Source organism: Pteropus medius, unplaced genomic scaffold (assembly GCF_902729225.1).
Source record: "Pteropus medius unplaced genomic scaffold, Ma_sr-lr_union100, whole genome shotgun sequence".
NCBI lineage: Eukaryota > Metazoa > Chordata > Mammalia > Chiroptera > Pteropodidae > Pteropus > Pteropus medius.
The window spans coordinates 19,002,459-19,023,661 of record NW_024352784.1 but is presented as its reverse complement, the minus strand read 5'-3'; the positions used below and the strand labels follow the sequence as shown (position 1 = coordinate 19,023,661).

General features: G+C 49.3%; 2 protein-coding genes across 4 annotated transcripts; both read right to left on the bottom strand.

Annotated features, from left to right (window-relative positions):
* Positions 1 to 931: 931 nt before the first annotated feature.
* On the bottom strand, positions 932 to 8,659 carry LOC120590073 (glutathione S-transferase theta-1). 3 transcript variants are annotated; one of them, XM_039847690.1, is made up of 5 exons: positions 8,137 to 8,659; positions 7,506 to 7,556; positions 5,413 to 5,563; positions 1,597 to 1,773; positions 932 to 1,401 (listed from the first exon to the last, which is right to left on the bottom strand). In XM_039847690.1, exons 1-5 carry the CDS (start codon positions 8,280 to 8,282, stop codon positions 1,207 to 1,209), a joined length of 720 nt encoding a protein of 239 aa, XP_039703624.1. In that variant the 5' UTR covers positions 8,283 to 8,659; the 3' UTR covers positions 932 to 1,206. The 3 variants fall into 3 exon arrangements, with proteins under 3 accessions (XP_039703624.1, XP_039703623.1, XP_039703625.1); XM_039847689.1 differs by lacking the exon at positions 7,506 to 7,556 and adding an exon at positions 7,098 to 7,185 and having other exon boundaries at positions 8,171 to 8,618; XM_039847691.1 differs by having other exon boundaries at positions 8,171 to 8,327.
* Positions 8,660 to 9,392: 733 nt separating this feature from the next.
* Positions 9,393 to 20,931, bottom strand: LOC120590069 (glutathione S-transferase theta-4-like). Its single transcript, XM_039847685.1, has 7 exons — positions 20,485 to 20,931; positions 20,311 to 20,397; positions 17,279 to 17,391; positions 16,228 to 16,315; positions 12,086 to 12,236; positions 10,807 to 10,983; positions 9,393 to 9,701 (listed from the first exon to the last, which is right to left on the bottom strand). Exons 1-7 carry the CDS (start codon positions 20,601 to 20,603, stop codon positions 9,504 to 9,506), a joined length of 933 nt encoding a protein of 310 aa, XP_039703619.1. The 5' UTR covers positions 20,604 to 20,931; the 3' UTR covers positions 9,393 to 9,503.
* Positions 20,932 to 21,203: the final 272 nt, after the last annotated feature.

Sequence of the window (21,203 nt, the reverse complement as noted above, 5' to 3'; positions counted from 1 at the left end):
AAAGCAAGTTCCAGGAGAAATGTTTAAAAGTACACTTTGCTTGAAGTAATAGAAAAATATAGCTAGTTAAGCACAAAACAATGATAGTTTAAACAATGATGATAGTCACAAGATGTCTAGTTTCTGCTTTTTTGCTTTAAATTTAATATCACTGACACTTCTTCAGTGACACCATTGTGGGATATTTCGCAGAATCTTGGTTATTCAACGCAGCACTCATTGCTCTCACAATATAATTTCCTGTTGCTGATGTACTGTTTCTTTGTCAAGCAAGAGATAACTCCAGGGCCATAAGAAGAATGTTTGTTTTGCAGAAGGAAAGGTTGTACACAAGGTAGCTGCAACTGGGTGCTGGCACCTAGGAGTCTAATAAGAAAAAGCATCATCTATGACTAAGAAGACACAGACTTCTCTCTCAGTTCCCTGGAACTCCTCCTCCCTTACTCCTTAGCTACATAAAAACTCCTTACTTTTGCTTTTTGAGAGAGATGGATTTGAGAGATCTTGCTCTCCTGTCCTCTTACTTTGGCCAAATCAAATAAACCTTTATACCTAAGCACTAGTGTCTCAATGTTTGGCTTACTAGCACATTGGGCACACAAACCTGAATTTTTGGAGGTGATTACATAACAATTCCTACAGGCAGATTCAGAACTCATGACTTGGAGCCAAATGGCAATGTCCTGGGAGGCTGGCCCAGCCAACTGATCTACCACCATGCCTACAAAGAACACATGTGGAATGCCTGCTGATCTTTACACCGTCTGAGAAATCACTTTCTCCAAGAATTAGAAGGCTAGGGGGCAGTTATTATTCATTTCATTCTTGGCAATCATCAGGGTGAAGCTGACCCTCAGGGCCTAGGAAAGGAAGGTTGCCTTTTGGATAGACAGGGCCAGGGCAAGAATGTCAAATAAATCACACAGCAGAGTTAGAAGCAGAGGGTCAGGCTAAGCCCAGACTTATTTACCAAACTGAAAATGAAATGTAGTGATTAAAGGAGACAGGTTTGGGTGTGCCATTCTCATCGTGGTTTTCAGGCAGCTGTGGAAGACAGGGTAAGGGTAGGGACCTGGGGCTGGAGAGCCACAGTACAGTGGGACATGGGCAAGTTACTCTTGATCTCTGAGCCTGCCTCCCATGCCTTCATGGAACGAAGGTGCTTCATGAACTGCCAGGGGCAGAGCAGAGTCAAGGCTTCCCAGCTCATTGGATCATGGCCAGTATCCCAGGTATCAGCTTCTGCTTTATGACGGGGTCTGCAGGTGGAAAGTTCTTGACATTCAGGATGGTCTCATGGGCCTCTTGGAAGAGGATCTTTCCCACTGCTGCTTCCACGCGCTGGCGCCAAGCAGCCAGCTTGGGTCGGCCTTCAAAGACTTGGCAGCCAGCACCCACAGGCTGTAGGGAAAAAGGGACAATACAGGAGTGGATGGGTGAGGCCAAGGATAGTAGCACTTTCCTGGTTTGGGGACCACACAGCTCCAGAAGAGGTTACCGCAAACAAGCACAGTCCCACAGCCAGGCGGGGGTGGCATGAGCAGGACTTCAGCAACTCATCCTGCCAAGTGGGCCTACCTTGCCCACAGTACTCACATGCATCAGCTCCGTGATGGCTACCAGGTCAGCCAGGGAAATGTGGGGCCTGGACAGAAAAGCATTCTTCTGGAGGAACTTGTCCTCAAGTATCTTCAAGGTCACATCCAACTCTGCTAGCGTGGCTGCCAGCATTTCAGGAGATACTGGCTCACCCAGGAAAACAGAGAACATCGCCTAGTGAGTGGGCAGGCAAAGTGGGGGATTAGGGGTCAGTCCAGCTTTGGAGGAAGGAAGCAAGTCTCCCTCCTCCCATTTCTATGCACCTTTCTTCTGCATCCTGGGTAGGCCTGCAGGAAAATTCCCAAAGAACCCCTTTTCCCTGAATTATTCCTGCTTTCATGAGCTCTGATTGGCTGAGCTTCAGAGGTTTCTGAAGGACTCAAACTCCTTTGAGAATGACTCAAAGGGGACCTAAACAGTGAATTTCATACTTTGGTGGAGAGGAGAGGGCTAGCTGGCTTAAGAACTATCTAATTTATAATCTTTTTTCTCCTGAATATAAAATCAGTTCCTCTTACAGTATAAGTAATTATGAGGACAGGCTTTTAAGGTCTCCATTTTGTCACTTATTAATTTGTGTGACCTAGGGCAAAATACACACTCCATTTTGTCACTTATTAATTTGTGTGACCTAGGGCAAAATACACAATCCTTCTTAGCTTCAATTTCCTTGAATAAACAGTACATGACTTATCTTGTAAATAAAAAAGTGAGGTCCAAAGAGGGACAATCAATTTCCAGAGATGGCATAGCCAGGAAAAGACTCAGCCAAGCATAGAATAAACAACTTCTGACCTGGGAGCTACCAGGGACTAAGGAGGAGAGCCAGGAGAGAGAGGTGTCCAGGATTTGGGGAGGAGGGCATTTTTAGGGCAAAGCCATCAAGAGCCTCAGGCTTGGCAGCTGTTAGGGAGACAGAATAGATGGGGAGCACAGGTGGGTGGTGGGGCTTCATGCTCGGTGTGGTAAAGTCGCTTGGGGGGGCTGGGCTGGGATTCAGGAAAGGAAAACAGGACTAGGGCTGTACTCAAACTCCTGGCTCAGGGCTTCAGTCCTCACTCCCACACGACAAGGTGGGATTAGCGATCACAGGCCAGTGCTGGGCTAATGACATTCCTTTGGCTCCAGAGTTTTAAAAAATATAGATCAGCTATTGACATTTAAAAATGGAGATATTTCATACAAAAGTCCAGATTTCCAGTTTCTTTTTAACATAAAGGGAGCATTGCTAGCTGGTACCCCTGCCTGGCATCTAAGGCTGATGCCTGAAGAAGGAAGGGCACATGCGCTCCCGGTGGGCTGGACCTCACCTAGCCCATCTCCCTCATTTATTACCTGCCTCCCCCTTGCAAGAGAAGGTCTACGTTTCCCTTCTGTTCCAACTGAGTGATTCCAAAGTTTTTAGGGTCTTAAAAAAGTGTTTTTGTTCCTCTTTAAATATAAAAGACCATAATTGGTTAATAAGTAAATTAAGATTTATTCACATAATGAAATACTACAGAGTAGTGAAAATGGATAAATTAGACCTATCCATAGCAACAAGGAAAAATGCAAGTTGCAGAATGGTATGAGAGCATTCATTTAAAAATTTAAGCACTCAAAGCAAAACTTTATTTTGCTTATGGCTATACGTAATTGTAGCAATGTATAAAATCATGAACTGGAAAGACTTGTCCCAGATCCCAGAGTGGGGTGTTCTCTTGGGAAGGAGTGAGCTCAACAAAGAGGTCTTTTGACTTTTGTTCTCTAATGTTTCTTTCTTATATTAAAAATGATATGAGAAAGAACAATAAAACTCACGATCCAGAATTAGCCACACATTTTTTAAAAAGAGTTCCATTGCTGATTAGGCTATCAAAGGTCGCAAAAATACCATTGTTTCCACCCTAAGGACCTTATTTATAAATAACCTTACTTTTCTGTCAAGCCATCAAAGAGTTACAGAATTTGAAAAGAAAAAAAGCCTAAACCCATACTGTCCAATATGGTGGCCACCAGCCTCAAGCGGCTACTGAGCTTTTGAAATGTGGCTGGTTCTAGCTGAGATGTGCTGTACCTGTGAAACATACACCAGATTCTGAGGACTTAGAAAAAAAAAGAAAAATATTTCATTAATAATTTTTCTATTGATTACACAGTGATATTTAAAAATGTTTTAATTCTGGTAAAAAAAAACAAACCATATAATATAAAATATACCATTTTAACCACTGTTGAGTGTTCAGTTCAGTGGCATTAAGTACATTCACATTGTCGTGCAACCATCACCACTACGGTTCCAGAACTGTCTTCACCTTGCAAAACTGGAACTCTGTTCCCATCCAAAAACTTCCCCTCTGTCCCTCCCCCGAGCCCCTGCCAACCACCATTCTCCTTTCTGTCTCTACGAATTTAACTACTCTAGGTGACTCATATAAGTGGAATTATACAATATTTGTCCTTTTGTGTCTGGCTTACTTCACTTAGCAAATGTTTTCAAGGTTCATCCATGTTGTAGCATGTGTCAAAACTCCTTTCTTTCTTAAGACCAAATAATATTCTATTGTATGAATGTACAACATTTTGTTTTTCCATTCATCCGTCAATAAACACAAGGGTTGTTTCCACTACTAGTTATTGTGAATAATACCATTATGAACATAAGTGTAAAAATATCTATTTGAGACCCCGCTTGCAATTATTTTAGGAATATATCCAGAAATGAAATTGCTGGACCATTTGGTAATTTTATTTTTAATTTTTGTGATGTGTGTGGCTATATATATATATATATATAACGCCATCCTAATGGGTGTGAAGTGGTATCTCATTATAGTTTTAATTTGCATTTCTCTAATGACTAGTAATGCCAAGCATCTTTTCATGTGTTTATTGGCCGAAATGATAATATTCTGAATATATTGGGTTAAGTGAAATATATTTATTTCACCTGTTTCTTTTTACATTTTAAATGTGGCTCCTAGGAAATTTTAAAGGACATATATGGCTCACTTTATGCTTCCGTTGTTCAGCACTGGACTAAATTAATCAAATTTTAGAGGACATGAGCCCTTCCTGGATTAGCCTCTTTCATTCCTGGGGTCCAAGAAGGCAGGGTACAAGCTTGCCATTGTTATGGGACTTTTTTGACGTGTGGTTGGTACTTAAGTTCCAAATCCCTGCTGGAGAAAGCAAGCAAGCAACCTGATCCCACCTTCAAGATAACTGAAACCAGAGATGAACTGAAACTAACTAAAGCCACAACCTAGCCCACCTCCAGATTAGCTGAAAGAAACTAACCTACCACTGATGCTTCCTGACAGAAGAAAAGTGCAAGCCTTTAAAGGGGTACTTATTACGTACTTCAATCTCTACTCTTATACATAATGTCTGGCACACAATTAAAAATTGAGGCATGCAAAGAAAGCAGAAAATATGACAGATAATCAAGAAGATGAAAAACAACCAATGGAAACAGACTCACAGAGAATCCAGGTGTTGAAAGTAAGACAGAGACTTTTAAGTAACTATTATAAATGTGTTAAAGAATTTAGAAGAGAAGATGGACCAAATTGGTAAGCAGATGGTGGATTTCAGCAGAGCAATGGAAACTGAAAAAAAAAAAAAATTCTAAACTGAAAAAGTACATATCTCAAATAAAGAATGGATTAGATGGGCTTAACAGCAACCTGGGCACAACAGAAGAGAAAATTAGTGAGGTCAAAGTCATGTCATTAGAAACTATCCAAACTAAAAAGAAGAATGCAATAGCGCCTGAGCTCCTTTGGGGGTGATGCCCTCGCTGTCTTCCCTACCCCACCCCAGGGGCCTCACCTTATGCCACAGGGCCCGGAGGCAGTTTCTCCGCAGGGTTGTGTGCTGCCATGCCAGGTACTCATCCACACGGGCACGGGCCTGCAGGTCCTGAGGGTACCAGTGGTCAGGGACCTTATACTTGCGGGTCAGGTAGAGCAATATGGCCACACTGCAGGGGAGGGGAGAACATGATGGTTGTGGGAAAGGTACTGAGCTAGGGGTTTCTTTAATCTTCCTGATAATGAGTCAAGATATTTGCCTCATTTTACAGACAAGGAAGCCAGGCTTAGAATAGTGAATGGACTTGCCCAGGGACACGGCCTTTGGTAGCATTGCTGAGAGTCTTTCTGAGGCTAACACCCAAACTCATCCTACCACCAGGCAATATCGCACAGCAGAGTGTCCTGCCATGTGCTCAGAGACAGTTCTTGATGGGAAGGCCAGACCTTCCTGCAGGAGATGGCATCAAAGCTGAGCCTTAAAGAAGCTCAGTTCTGTCCAGTCTGCAACCACTCTCATCACCTGGCATTCGGACAAGGCTCAGATGACCTGACTGCTCAAATTAGCTTTCCCGTCCTCCTCTTGTTCTTTTCATCCCTTTGTTCTCCCCTGTAGGAAACACTGGGGCTGCTGCAGGATGGTGGAACAGTAGAACAGACGAGCCCCTAGAGCCCTCCTTCTGCCCTGGGTTATGAGGGCTGTCGTGGTGTTGGGACAGGGGTGGACCGGAAAGGGCACTGAGGGTGTGTAAATTTGGGCCCACACGAAGGCTTTCAGGAACTTGGGATGTCCTAAGGGCTGGGAACTCCAGCCAAAAAAGCAGAAAATCTCTGTATCTGCCACTGGCCCATATTCCTATTAGGAATCCTGCCCCCAAAGCCTAGTTTAACAATTCACTCGTCTGTGCAAGATACTTGAACTTCTCTCACTCCCAGCTAATCGTTCAAGTCAACTCTGAGGAAGGCAGCAGGTCCCTGGGAGCCATAGACATCCCTAGGGGGAGAAAAGAGACAGACAAATGCAGATATTGCATGTTGCCCCTGGCAGGTACCCGTGGGTGCTCAACACCAGCGACACAAGGCCTCAGGACAGTAGGGGCCGCAGGAAGGAAAAATGGTGCTGGCAGAATGTCTGAGAAATTCTTTGGGGGGTGTATCATCTTAAGATTTCAGAGATAAGTTCTAAAGCTCCAGGTTCTCCTTTTTGTGGTAGGGATGACTTATGTGACGAAAGAGGCAGAACCAGAAAAATGTTCGGCCTTTCCTGAAGAGGTTTCCACTTCTTAGGACCTGTGGTGATGTAAAATGTCCACATGCCTGGAGGTCCTCCCAAGGATGAGGCCCACCCATGGAAGCTGTAGCTGGGAGATGGAGTCACTGGATAGCCCAGACACTACTGGGCCATCTTGAAGCAAGTTTGGCCAGAGGAGGCCTCTATGGGGGGTGAAGCTGCCATGCCCTGCCCCCCTGCCTTACGCTACGCTCACCAACAATCACAGGATTGGTATAAAAGTAAAATACATGCTTGCTTTTCCAACCATCCCTGTGTGAACACACAGGGGCCTGGGGTCCAGGCCTGACTCTATAGGATATAGGGCAAAGGGCCCCTCACCTCTCAGGATTTTTGGTTTTTTGTCTATAAAGTAGAGGGTTAGGACAAGATTGTTCCAGCAAGGTCTAGTAACAGCCTGAGGCTGTAGTTACCTCTCAGTCAAGATGAAGTCCCCATCCTTCAAGACAGGCACTTTCTTCAAGGGGTTCACCTGGGCAAAGGCATTGCTGAGATGCTGGCCTGCAGAGAGCACATCGTTATGGGTACTGGGAGGAAAATGTGCCCTGTATGGCCTGTTTCCACTCCCTGCAATGCCCAGTCCCCAATTTCACAGCTCTTTCCCAGCCCCTGGCTGCTCTCCTGTGTGGTAAAGGGCTAGTAGGGGCCGCTGTGGGAGGGGCAGGAGGCTGCTCTGCCAAGTGGTGCAAAATAGACCTGGACACCCTGGCCAAGGCCCGGAGTAGGGCCATAACCTTCCCCCGACAGCCCACCCCTCTGCAACAGAGCTCATGCTGCAGGGCAAGGTGCCCCAGTCAAGCCTTCACATGCACCCCACTTACTGCCTTTGCATCATCACCAGCTTCATGAGCTCACATTTTGGGTGTCCCAAGCTGCAAGGGCAGAGTAGCTAGTCACCTGAAAGGAGCTCTGACTTCTTACAGTGCCCTAAGTAGAGCCACCAAACACAGAGAAGTGGCCTTTTCCTGGTATCTATTTAATTATAACCAACTTCTACTGGGCCCTCTGTGTCCTCTTGTTCACCCAGCCCTGGGCACTGAGGACATCGAGCTAGCCCTGCTGTTGCAAAATTTCAGCAGTTGAAGGCCACCAAGGAGGGACTAGACTAGCCTCTGTCCTAGTCTCTACACTAGGCCCCTTTAACCTCTCTCCTCCTGCCACATCTCTCTTCCAGAGGTCCCCTGTCCCTATGCCCAGGTGCACCCCTTTCCTCGCCAGATCTCTCCTTCTTTCCTCCTCCCTACTCCCCACCTTCCATCCCTTCTCCCGCCCCTTTATTCGGCCTCAGCTGAGCCCTGCCCTGTTGTCCACGGCACCACCAGACTTTGGGAGGTTACTCGAATCTCTCGGATCTTCTTTGTGACCCACCTTTTCCGGTGATGGCCCCAAGAAGTGGGTGGCGCAGGGAGGGGTGCCCCTAAGCAATATTTGGCCTCTCCATTCCTCCCCTACCTCTCGGTTCCCCAAACTCCGCCGTCGGGCCCACCTTTGAGCAGCTCCACGGTGCGCAGCTCGAAGGGGATGCCGTTCTTCTTGGCGAAGATGTAGACAGCGCGGCAGGGCTGGGACAGCAGGTCCAGGTAGAGCTCCAGGCCCATGACCGGCGCCACGGAACCAGACTCGGGAACCAAAGGACGCAGTAAACGCCAGCACTGGTGCGGAGTTGCCCTAGAGACAACCACGCCCCCTGGAGGCCGGTTCCTCTTTGGGCGGCTCCAGGACCCAGACTTTGGCCCAAACACTGGCGACCTGGTGTGCCTGAAAGGCTGAAGCCAGGGGCTCTGGGGCTAGAAGGAGGGGTGGCAACAAGGAATATCGCCCCTCGGAGGGGGACGCTGAGGACCCCCAGTCCTAGTCCTTTGTGACTGGCTCCTTTCACTTAGTATAAGGTCTTCAAGGTTCTCCCGTATTGTAGCAAGTATCAGAATGTCCGACCATCGCCATTTTACAGATGTGATTTACAGATCAAGAAAGTTTTCGATATCCTGTTTTCATCTCCTTTAGGTGTGTACCCAAAAGTGGGGATTGCTGGATCGCTACTCATCATTTTCAAGATGGAGAAACAGAGGCCCAGAAAAGGAAAGACACAAACCCAGGGCATGTGAGGCATGGTGCTGGCAGGAGCAGGAAGATCAAGGCTGTCAAATGCTGGGCCATGGAATTGGAGTGAAGTGAGTAAACACGAAACACTGACCAGAAGCCCTGTCACTTTGACACTGCCAGAACCAGGATCTCTAGAGCGAGGGGCTAAGAGCGTGAACACTGGAGCCAGACTTTCTGGTACATTCCATTGTGTTCAGAGAACATACACTGTATGGTTTCCATGTTTAAACTTGAGAAGAACATGCCATGTGCACAGAAGGATGTTTATTCTGCTGTTCTTGAGTGAAGTTGTTCTGTGTATGTATCTAGTAGTTCCAATTGGTTTATAGTGTTTTTCAAGTCCTCTATTTCCCTGACGATCTTCTGTCTCATTCTATCCATTAACAATAGTGGAGTATTGAAGTCAACTGTTATTATTGGCAGTTTAATCATATTTAAATAATTTTTAAAATTAAAGAATTTAAACATTAAAGAATTTAAAAATTAAAGAATTTAAAAATTACAGAATTTTTAAATTCTTTTTGGAAGCTGGGAGGACCCACTCCCACCCACTCCCACATTAGACCTTTTGCTCACACCAGCAGTCGCAGGCTCAGCAGCCATGGTGGTTGTTCCAGTTCTTTATTAGGCAAAGAAACAGGGCCATTTTCAGCATCTCTGCCAAGGAAAGAGGCTCAGAGAGCTGAGCTAGCCAGGCTCTGCAGGATGGGCTGCTTCTACTTGAACTTCTGTAGCAAGTCACAGATCCTCTCCTTGACCATTGGATCCAACGTTGAACAGTCCCACTCTACCAACTTCACCAGCCGGTCATGGGCCTCCCAGAAGAGGCCAGAGCCAATGGCCAGCTCCACCCTCATGCGCCACTCTGCCAGCTTGGAGCTGTTGAGGAAGACATCGTGGTTGCTCCCTATGGGCTGTGTGCAGACAAAGAGGAGGTGTGGTTGGTCTGGGGACCAGCCTCACCTGGGTCCCCTCCTACAGCCTCAGTCTGCCATCCTCCAAAGCCTACACCAGGGGTCACAGGCTCTGTAATAGATGTGAGATGGGGGTGGAAGACCCAGAATTCCCCAGGGTTCTTAGTCACTGGTCTTGCCTCAAGGCTCCTAAATCCTTCTCTGAGGTAAGCCCTGGCCCAGGTGGTTCCCGCTTCTCCAGTGTGGAAACTCTCATAAGTCCTGTCTTCTTACAGGGAAACCCTTTGTCCGTAGATGAGGGTGGGTGGAATCAGTTCTTTTTCCCCACATTGAGCCTCCCTCTGTGGTCAAGCACAAGGGCTAGAATGGGAGACCCAGCAGGCAGCCTAAGAAATGTGCACCCAAGATGTTAGAGAAGCTCAAAAGGGAGTGGGTTGGGAAACATGCAAGGAGTGGAGGGTGAAATGTAGGGGCTGCACCACTTGGAACAGAAAAACTGGAATGGTTTTTCCTGGTGCTGGCCTGTGCTGCATGCTGACCAAGGACCAAAGTGACCGCTTTGCAACTGGCCAGAGGTTATGCTGGCCTCACAAGACATAGGCTAGGGTCTAAACTGGCCAGCCTGCACACCAACTAGCTCAAAACTGGCCACCTCCCCTGAATGAATGCCCCATACCCGCGTATACACCCAAACGCACAGTGAATGCCCCTCAAACCCAGAGCCAAGGGAACTGCTCTGTACAGCTGTATAGAGCTCAGCTAGACAGACACTTTGGAAACCTCTGGACACTTCCTGGAGAGTCTGTCAGGAGAGGAGGCATCCAGGATCCTGGCTGACTAACCAAGAAACGCTGTGTGCTTCTCCATATCCCAGGCTCACCCTCTAGCTCCTCCCCACTGAGGAATTTTTGCGAAGTATGATGATCATGACCCTCCCTGGTTCAAAACTTTCTATGTTTCCTGTGGCCTCCAGCCACCCAGACTTGGCTCCCACAGCCCAAATGTATCCTGCCTTCACCTGCCTATCCTCAAGTTATGCCCAACTGGTCACAGGGGAGTCCCGCCTCTGTCTTGGGCTCTGTCTCCCCACCACCACACTCCACACCTGCATCATCTGCACCAGGGCCACCAAGTCAGCCAGTGAGATGTGGTCCCCAGTGATGAACATTCTGTCCTGCAGAAACTTCTCCTCGAAGAGCTGCAGGTTTTTGTTTGCCTCTGCTATCATCTCCTCTGTCTTCTCAGCTGGAACCTCCTCACCTGTGATCATCGGGATCAGCAGCTAGCCAGGGTGGGAGAGAGGAGGGAGGACAGGGCTGTACTCCAGTCACCTCTGGCCCTTGTCTGCTAGAGAGGTATTGGACAGAACCAAGGAGATAAAGTGGTTTCACCTCTTTTAGCAGTTCTGGTTGCTATAAGTTACCTGGGGCCATTGTTCAGAAGCATTTTGAGATCCCAGCAGGAAGGAATCATGTGATTGATTAGTGATGTCTGTCACAGGCATAGGATAAGATATAGGAGCACATGTACTGTGATGGATCGCATATATGATGGTGGTCCCGTAAGATTATAATGAAGCTGAAAAATTCCTATCACCTAGTAATGTGGCCATCATAATATCATGATGCAATGCATTACTCATGTGTTTGTGGTGATGCTGGTATAAACAAACCTACTTCACTACAGTCATATAAAAGTATAGCACATACAATTATATATGGTACATAATACTTGATAATGATAATAAAAGGCTGTTTCTAGTTTACAAACTTGCTATATTATACCTTTGATCGTTATTTTAGTGTATTCTTTCTACTTAAAAAAAAATTTTGCTGTAAAACAATATGGTATGTTACACTGGCAATAGCCTCATACACTCCGTTTATCCCATCTCTTGATTGCATCTCTTTCTCTTGTGCTTGATTTAATCTTGTGTTGTTTTGTACAGTAACACACTGTTTATAGCCTAGAAGCAATAGGCTCTACTATATAGCCTAGGCGTGTAACAGACTATATCATCTAGGTTTGTCTAAGTGCAATCTATAACGTTTGCATAATGACAGAATTGCCTAACAACACATTTCTCAGAATGTATCCCTATCATTAAGCAACACACTATATTTGGTGGTCTCTATGGGCCCTTCAACTCTGATATTTTCTAGTTCAGAATGAAATTTCTTGAATTCTATGCTGGCTTGAGTGAGATCAGCCCCTCCTCGGTGCCCCTCCCCTTGCCTTGACAAAGCTCTTTCATATCCTGTGGTTCACTCCACACTCTCGACATCTCTGTTAGGCAGGTGGGAGAGGGCGCTGAGGAAATGAGGCTCAAGGAGGGACACTAGCTTGAGCTCATCAGTGGTCAGCCCCAGCCGCGAACCACTTACCTTGATCCAAAGTATCTTGTTCATGGGCATTTGAATGGCCGTGTGCTGCCAGGCCATGAACTCATCCACACGGGCGCGCATGTGCAGGTCTGGTGGGTACCAGTGCGAGGGGGTGCTGTACTTGCGGCACAAGTACAAGAGGATGGCCGCGCTGCAGAAAGGGTAGGTCAGAGCACTTCTCTTGCCTTCCCCGACTCCGATACACCACCCCAGCGTGGCCTGGGCCCAATGTGGCTCCAGCCACAGGTGCACTCTAGGCATTCACATTCTTCCAGGGGAAGGATGGGCCCAAAGGCCCTGGGAAAGTCTGTCAGTTCCGTCTGCCAGTCAGCAAGGACAGAAAGAGAAACCCTGCAGGGTGAGTGGGAGTTGGCGGATGGTGTCAGGAGGAACAGTCCAGACAAAGAACAGCGTGAGTGGAAACATTGGGGTAAAAAGGAGCGTGGTAAATTTGGAGAAAGGAGAGTATAACGGAAAAAAGGGAGTGGGTAAGGAGTGATTAGAGACAGCTAGAGACAGGGAGGCCCTCAGAGATGCAGGGAGGACGTGGATTTAACCGTCAAGGTTATGGATTATATAAGCAGTGGGATGAGAAGATCCACCTTGACTTTTAGAAAGCTCCCGCTGGTGCTAGATGCAGCAGGTAGGGTCCCCTGGGCAGAGTCAGAAGGTCGGAGGAAGCAGAGCTGGATGGAGGGGGAAGAAGAGGAGAAGGAACAGCCTGGGAGGGAAGAAGGAGGAGGGAGGTCCTGGAGAAGGAGGGCAGTCCTAAATCCTGAATCGTCTCAACTGATCTCACATTAACCCCACAAGGTGGAAACCGATGTGTTCTCTACCCACATTTGAGGAAACTGGGGCTCAGAGATACAATTAACTTGCCAAAGACACATATCCCATGAGTGGCAGAATTGGTTTGACTCCAGCAGCCCAGCCTCAAGCATGAGCCCTGCCACCTTTCTTGACTACCTGGCATAGCTGGTGACCTTGGTCAGGTGGGGTGGGGGAAGGGAGGAGCTGAGGGAAGTGGACAATGGAGAGTAAATTGGCAGCAAGACCATTTGGTCTTCAGCCTCTGCAGGAGGCTTGAGAGGCAGGCAGAGTCTTGCCTCACTGGCGTAACACCCCTGCCCATTCTGTGACTCTTGGTGGCCAGTCGTAGGTCATGACTGCTCTGAGCAGACCTGTCAGTGGCTCCCAGATCTGACTGATTCCTTCTAGCTTGTCTGAGGCCTGCACCCCCTGCTCGAGCCCACTGTCCACACCACCGTACTCTCTGTGTTTCTTTGTCCTGAACCTTGAAATTCTGCCCTCCAACACTATTCCCTGATGTTAGCCCTCCCAGCTCCCACTCTGGGAGCATCAGGGCCAAAGGGGACCCATATGCACCAGCATGTTCTCAAACATTTCCTGACCCCCAGAGAGGACCAGGGCTCACTATGACTAGAGGAGCCCCACCTCCTGGGGGACAGGCACCCCTGCTGGCCTCAGCCCCTGAGATGACCCTTGACTAGGTACCTGGCCTTCTGTCTGCCCAGCACTCTTTCCCCTACTTTTCCCACAGGAACCTGCTCTGCCATCTCCATCCAAATGATTCCGGAGGGACCAGCTGGCAGTCACAGGTCTCAGTGCCCCCGTCATTGAGAAGAAGGACTGGGCCCATCCTTGTCCTTCCCTGGGAATTTCAGATCTCCTAAGAAGGAGGAATTTCTCCCTTCCAGAGAACCAGGTACTCCGAAGATATGGCTACAAAGCTGCTATTAGCTGTGAGTGTACAGAAATGAGGGGAGGAGGCTGACACGCCCTCAGAGAAGCCCCATAGGTGATATGGGTGGAAAGAACATCAGCACCACAGTAGCCAGGCCCAGATTCCCCTGGCTTGTCACATCTTCCAGTAAACTCAAACTGGTTCAGTAGGGTCTCTGCCATTTGCAGCCAGTATCTTTAGCCCCTCACTAAGTGCTCTAATAGACACACCTGAGAGGCTGGAGCGGATAGGGGGATGGGAGTGGATTTACCAGATGAGAAGAGCACATCATTCTAAGGCCCAGACTGGGAGCTGGGGAGGAAGGGACCACCAGGACGAGAATGTGGCATAATAAGGCCAAAGGCAGAGAGAAGGAGCCTTGGCACGCTGAGGTTGAGGTCCTGCTCCGGAAAGAACGCCAAGGATGTGGCTGGACAACTGTTTATTAAAGAGATTAGATACATGACTTGTGGATCCAATCAACCATTTCAGTAGAAACACACCAGCCTGGAGTAAAGGGGACCGAGTTGGGGTAAAATGAAGGAAGGCTGTTGGACTTCTGAGAAATGGGCTGATGGAGCTATTCAACTGCAATGTGTGTTAGCCTTCAAGAAAAGGGAAGAATGGCCCCGAGGGAGGTTCAGAGTCCAACAGGGCTGTCCTGCTGCTACAGGCCCAAAGCGGGATAGTGAGGTGGGGGCCGGGCCTTGGCCTCCTTGGTTCCAGAGGATGAGGCCGTCACCCATAGAATAGAGCATGCGGCCAAAGAAGATGATTCTCAACCCTTAAAATCTAGTACAACTTGCTCTGCTAGGTTTCAGGCTTGTTTGAAATACATGAACTCTCTTTTCCTTCCTCTTCCTCTTCCTCTTCCTCTTCCTGTTTTGAAATGGGAATATATATCCCATTCTTGTCCCCCCATGGGATTTTGGAAACAGGATGACCTATCACAGTTCACAGATGGAGGGGAATTTTGGCCCAGAATGAACCATACCCTGACTCTCACCCCTACCTGATTTGGATTTAGACGTTGACATTTTGGACTTGAGTTGATGCTGGGATGATTAAGATTTTTGGAGATATTGAGATGAAGTGAACACATTTTGCATATGAGAAGTACATGAAATGGGGGGGTAGGGGTGGGGCGGAGAGCAGACTGTTACAGGTTGAATCGTATCCCTCCAGAAAGTTATGTTGAAGTCCCAATGCTCGGTAAATCTCAGATTGTGACTGTATTTGGACATAGGGTCTTTATAGAGGTAATCAAGTTAAAGTAAGGTCGTTACCATGGATTCTAATCGAATATGACTGGTGTCCTTATTAAACGAAGAAATTTGGACACAGACATACACAGAAGGAAGGCAGTGTGAAGAGACGCAGGAGGAAGATGGCCACCCACCAACCAAGGAAACCTTGAGGCTACCAGAATCTAGGAGAGAGGCCTGGAACAGACACTTCCCAGCCCCTTCAGAGGGAGCATGGCTCTACCAACACTTTGGTTTCAGACTTGTAGCCCCCAGAACTGTGAGACAATACATTTCTGTTGTTCTAAGCCACTCAGTTGGTGGTACTTTGTTATAGCAGGAAAATACTAGGCCCTTGTCTGTTGTCCACTTGGGAGGTATACTTCAAAATTATGAGACCACCTGTGAAGTAATCTGAAAACCAATCAACTCTGAATCTTACCAAACCTTTAGATCCAACTATCAATTTACAGGAAATGAAGGGATAGAATACCATGTTCCATGACGCCATGAGAATGCAGTCAGCAAAATTCAGACGGTGGAAACCCCACAGAACAAAAGACCTGGTTTCTTCGGCCACAACAAAGATGCAAAGGTAAAAGTTGGGGCTTGGAAGGGGCTGGAGATTAAAAGAGATTTAAGAGACAGATCAATCAATTGCAATACTTGCAGCTTATCTGGACCTCGATTCAAACACATGAACTGCAAAGGGAATATTTACGAGGTAATCAGAGACTTTTGAACATGAACTGGATATTTGATGAAATCCAGGAATTATTGTTAATTATATTAGATGTCATCGTGGTATTGCGGTGGTAAGGTTTTTTTGTTTGTTTTGGTTTTTAAGAGCCCTAATCTTTTAGAAGTACATTCCTAAACATTTATGGGTAAAATGATGGAGTGGCCAGGAAGTAGGGAAATAGATTAGGGTACCAATGATGCAAAATGGGCCTCTGAGCAAATGAGTGTTGGAGCTGGGTGATGGGTACGTGGAGGTTGATACAATCCTCATTAGTTAGTATTCATTCTACTTTAGTGTATGTGTAAAATTTTCCATAGTAAAAGAAGTAAATAAATACTGGCAGGTTGACTCCAGGTTAATCTCCCAGGAGGAGCAGAGACAGATGGAGGAAGGGCCCCAGCAAAACTGTTACCTTTCAGATAAGACAAATTTTCCATCTTTGAGGCTGGGCAGCTTCTTCAGGGGATTGATCTCAGTATATTCCTTGCTGTGATGCTGACCTGAGAAGGGCAGGGAAGGTCTGAGGCTTCTGGTAGGCCTACCAGAGGCAGAAATGCCTTTCTCTCTATTTACTTAAAAAGGGGAAACTGAGGCCCAGAGGACATCGTGGCTCAACCCAGGTCAGAACGGGGGTCAGGATCAGGACTCCTGCTCCCATCCCAGGCTCTGTGACCAGGAAAACCCTTTGGCTCACTGAAGCTGGAGGCTGCCTGTCCCACCCCTAACTCGGAGCCTGAAGCCACCGCCTGCATCCGGGAGCCCCAGCCCCAGCACACAGCTGGGGAATCCAAAAGGGAGGCTTTCACATGCAATCCATCCAATGTAGTGGGGAGAAGCTTTAAGCTGTCTTTATTGGAAACATTTCTGGGGCTCCACTCATAACCCATTCATTTCTGGAGTTCCTGGATATCCTCCTCTATGTTCTAGAGGCTTCTGCCTCTGCAAGTTGAGCTTTAAGAGTGCCCTCTGTGCTTGGGAGTGTTGGAGACTGGTGCCCTGAGCCTCACCAGTGTCTATGTCACCCTCAGCAGGCTTGAACATTGGGAGAGGATGGGTGTGGCCCAAAGCAGTATCTGGACTCTTAGATGCTAGAGGACCAGACACCTCTGCGACCTTTGCCAACCTTGTTGACAGGTGCTACAGCTAGCAAGATTCTAGACTCCCACAAGGAGAAGGTGAGGTACTGGGTGGAAGCCCAGGGGCCCTTCCACAGTTCTTTCTCCCACTTTGCCTTCTGAAAGCCTGTTCATGGCAGTGGGGCAGAATTAGTGGGGACTGGTAAAGGTAGGCTGCACAGCAGCACAGCCTACAATTCCTTGGGAACCTTTTCTTCCCCTGTGGACTTGGGAGAGAACAGTCTCCCCAGTCTCAGTCTCCACTTTTCAGAAATACCCTGAACGCCTACTCCTAAGACTAGACCTGCCCAGACAGCACTGGATGCCCAGACAGCACTGGATGCCAACCTTTCAGCAGATCCACAAACTGAAAGTCGAAGGGGATGCTGTTCTTTCTGGCGAAGATGTAGACGGCGCGGCAGGATGCTGACAGCAGGTCCAGGTAGAGCTCCAGGCCCATGCTGAAACATATGTTAGGCCCTCTCCAGCTGTGGTCAGCAGGCCCTGAACTTGAGCCTGAGCCCCTTGGTCCTGTGTCAGCCAGCCCTCTCCAACCCAGGCCCAAGACCCCGCATTCTGGAACTTTTTGTTTCACTTGGTATTGTCATGAGGCCATGAAGCCTGGAATTCTCATAGCAGCAGGATTCTGCCACCCGGCTGCCTGCCACCAACGTTTACCTGTGCAAGGTGAAACTATTTACCCTATTGGGCGGGACTGGACAAGAGCCAGGACCCCCAGAGCTGGAAGGAACCAGTTTACCCACATACCTCCTCCCAGCCACTGCCCCTGGCAGACATCGCTAATCTATCACAGCACTCTTTCCCTTGAGCTTGAATGAAACCTCAGAATCCTTCTGAACACAGAGCCCCAAGGGGCATCACTAATGGCTGGTGGCTGGAAAGGAGGGGAGAGAAGGCTGAGGAGTTTGGAGGAGCCCAAGAGAAGCTGCCCCTTTCTTCTCTGCCTGGTCTCTCCTGGGAGTAGGCTAGGAAAGACCCCTAGCTCGGAACTGAGGGCTGGAGTTGCAGGGGAGTGAGGGGTGACTGTGACTTTGCCTTTCTCCTCCCTTGTGCACATGTGTTCGCCCATGGCTTTCTGAGAAAGGCTTACACATAGGAATTCCCAGGGCCAGGCCTTCATTGTGGAACGTGACCAAAGGGGCTTTGCAGGGGCCGGAAGGAGGATGGGCTGGGAAAACCAGCCCTGGAGGATTTCAAAGCAATGATTGGGAATACTCACTGCTCAATCCAGCTTTAACTGTGACTAGAAAAGGATTGGAAAAAAGAAAAACAGGGGCCTGGACAGCTGTCAGAGCATTGGGAACAACGCCACAGAGAAGTCAAGGGGTAGCCGGCCAGGCTGTGCCATGCAGAGGAGCCCAGAAACTTCCAGCCTGGGGCGGCCCGGCCATGCACCTGGAGCTCAGCACTGAGGAATTTAGACTCCGTGGCAAGGCCTGAGTGAGGCTCACTCTCTGCTGTGTGATCTTGGGAGAGTCCCTGTCCACTCAGAAGTGAGGGACCCCACTTCCTGGGGCAGAGAAAGGCTGGAGACAAGTGGAGGACACACGGCATGTTCATTGCAGATATCAGGGTGCAGGAGAGCGGGCAGCACCCCTCTCAGTGGAGCCGCTCCTGCAGCTGCGGCACCAGCTCCTGGGCCAGCTGGGGGTCCTGCTGGGCCTCTTGGGGTTCCCGAGGTTGAAGTACAAGTCTGTGGGCCTCCTAGATGAGCTCGGGGCCCAGAACAGCCTCCATGCGGACCTGTCATACCGCCAGCCGAGGCCACTCTCAGAGGAGGTCAGCCGACATCAGTGGGCTGGGAAGACAGGGCAGCTGGAGCTGGAGGTTCAGCCCAGCCCAGAGTACCCCGCAGAGGGTGAGCAAACAGGAGAAACTCACCTGCATCCGCTCCGTGAGCACCATCGGTTCCATCAGGGAGACCTGCTCAGTCACCAGGAAGGGCTTGGCCGCCAGGGCCTCTGGATCCAGGTATTGCAGAGCAGGCATCAGCTTTCCCAACACCTGCACCAGCTGTGTGGCATCCACAGGCTGCCCCAAGAAGTGGGACAGGAAAGACTAGGCAAGGAAGAAAAGGAACGGCTTATCTTGGGCTCCTCCAAGCTCCTCAGCCTTCTCTCCCCTCCTTCCCAGCCACCAGCCATTAGTGATGCCCTTTTGGGCTCTGTGTTCAGAAGGATTCTGAGGTTTCATTCAGGCTCAGGGGAAAGAGTGCTGTGATAGATTAGCGATGTCTGCCAGGGGCAGTGGCTGGGAGGAGGTATGTGGGTAAACTGGTTCCTTCCAGCTCTGGGGGTCCTGGCTCTTGTCCAATCCTGAGCAATAGAGTAAATAGTTTCACCTTGCACAGGTAAACGTTGGTGGAAGGCTGCTGGATGGCGGTGTGCTGCCATACCCGGTACTCCCTGACGTGGGTGCAGGCTTGCAGCTGAGGTGGGTACCAGTGTGCGTCTATCTGGTACTTATAGCTCAGGTATAAAAGGATGGCCATACTACGAGCAAGGGTGTCAGAGATCTCCCCATCCTGCCAGGACCCGGGGCTCTATTTCTCACAAGCAGGGTGATTTGACACTGTTTGTCTCCAACTCTACCTCCAGGAGAAGACCTCCCCACTCCCACACACCCCTCCAGGTGGCATCTTTCCCCCCAGCAAACTGTTCCATTCCCCCATCTCCAAACTCTGCTCTTCCCTGGGCCCCGTTTCAACCTCCTCCTCGGCTACTACTCCAACTTGCCCTCTGCCTCCAGGCCCAGCTACTGGCACTAAGGTCCCCACTCAGAAGGAGGAAGGCAGATCTGCCAAGGACACCTACCCCAAGGGGTCTCCAAGTTCCTTTCCTGGGCTGGTTCTGCCTCAAGCTCAGAGTCTGGGGAAGAGGCTTGGAGGGTTCCTCTGTCTTGAGCCCCCTCGGGTTCCTGGCACTGGGAGCCCAGTTTCTACCCTCAGGCAAACCCCATTTTACAGAAGAGAAACCTGGGGCAGGAAGTGAGGATGTGGGGAGTTGGGATGCATAGCCCAGTGTCACCCTGGGGCTGCCTGGCTCTGTGACTCTGAAAGGACAGGTTCAGGACATCTGGGCAGGGGTTCCCCTCAAGCCTTGCTCCAGGTTGTTCAAGCCTGGCTGGGTGACCTACGCCTCTTCCTGACTCTGAAGCTCCCAGCTTTAGCCCCAAAGCAATTCCCCTGGTCCAGCTCGCTGCTCTCTGAGCTGCGCCAGCTGAAAGGAAGAAAGGGCTGAAGCATTTTGGAAAGATCTCCAAGCCAGAGGTTATCAGCTTTCTGCCTCCCTGCAACCCTGAGCTCCAGACCCAAAAAGAGCGTGGCTCTCAGCCTAGACTGTCCCCCAGGTCACCATTACCTCTCCGCCAGCAGGAAGTTCCCATCCCTGAGGGCAGGCACCTTCTCCAGGGAGTTTGCCTTCAGGAATTCTGATTTCGGGTGCTTCCTTGGGAGGCAGAGAGGAGGGGAGGCTTAGTGTAGGATCTGGCCCCAAGTGCCCCCTCCTTGGGGCCCTCATAGCTTCCGGGCTCACCCCGTGCCAGCTCCGTGGGCTTCAGTTGAAACGGATGCCATAATGCCATTATTCTTAGCAAAAATGTAGATGGCATAGCGCAGGGTCAAGTACAGGTCCAGAAAAAGCTCAAGTGCCATTGCTGTACCTCAGTCTGGCCTCACCTGCCCTCCCCCTCAGGCCTGCCTCCAGGGTTTGCTCTGCCCCTCAAAATGGGGCCTGAGGTCTATGCCCCTCCCTAGAGCCTACTTCCTCTACCACTAGCTGGTGCCCTGCCAAGCTGCCAACCGTCCTGGACTCTGGGGAGTGGCATCAGGGTGGGCCGTGTCACCGTTGGGGTTTGGTTGTGGGTTTTCCAAAAGCAGGTTCCCCAGCCTGGCCCTCTTCCTCCTTCACAGGTGTTGCAAGCTTGTGGACACTCCCACCTCTTGCTCCTTCCCTCTGGCTACGGCCAATCACTCCCTCCAGGGCAGACCTGATTCCTGCTTGAGGAAGCCAGGGTGGCTTTCACAATCCTTCGAGTTGAGGTGACATGGGCAAGTGGGGCTGGGAGACCAGCTGGCAGGCACATATTTCAGGTGTTTAAAGCCTGTGTCTTTTCTCCCACTACACCTGCGAGACACGCATACACACAGAATCACACTCATACACATTTGCACGTGCACATGCCCATCCACCCCCAGCCGAGGTCTCCCCTCTCTCCACACCAAGAAATGTCCAGACAGCTTAAAGTCACCTCT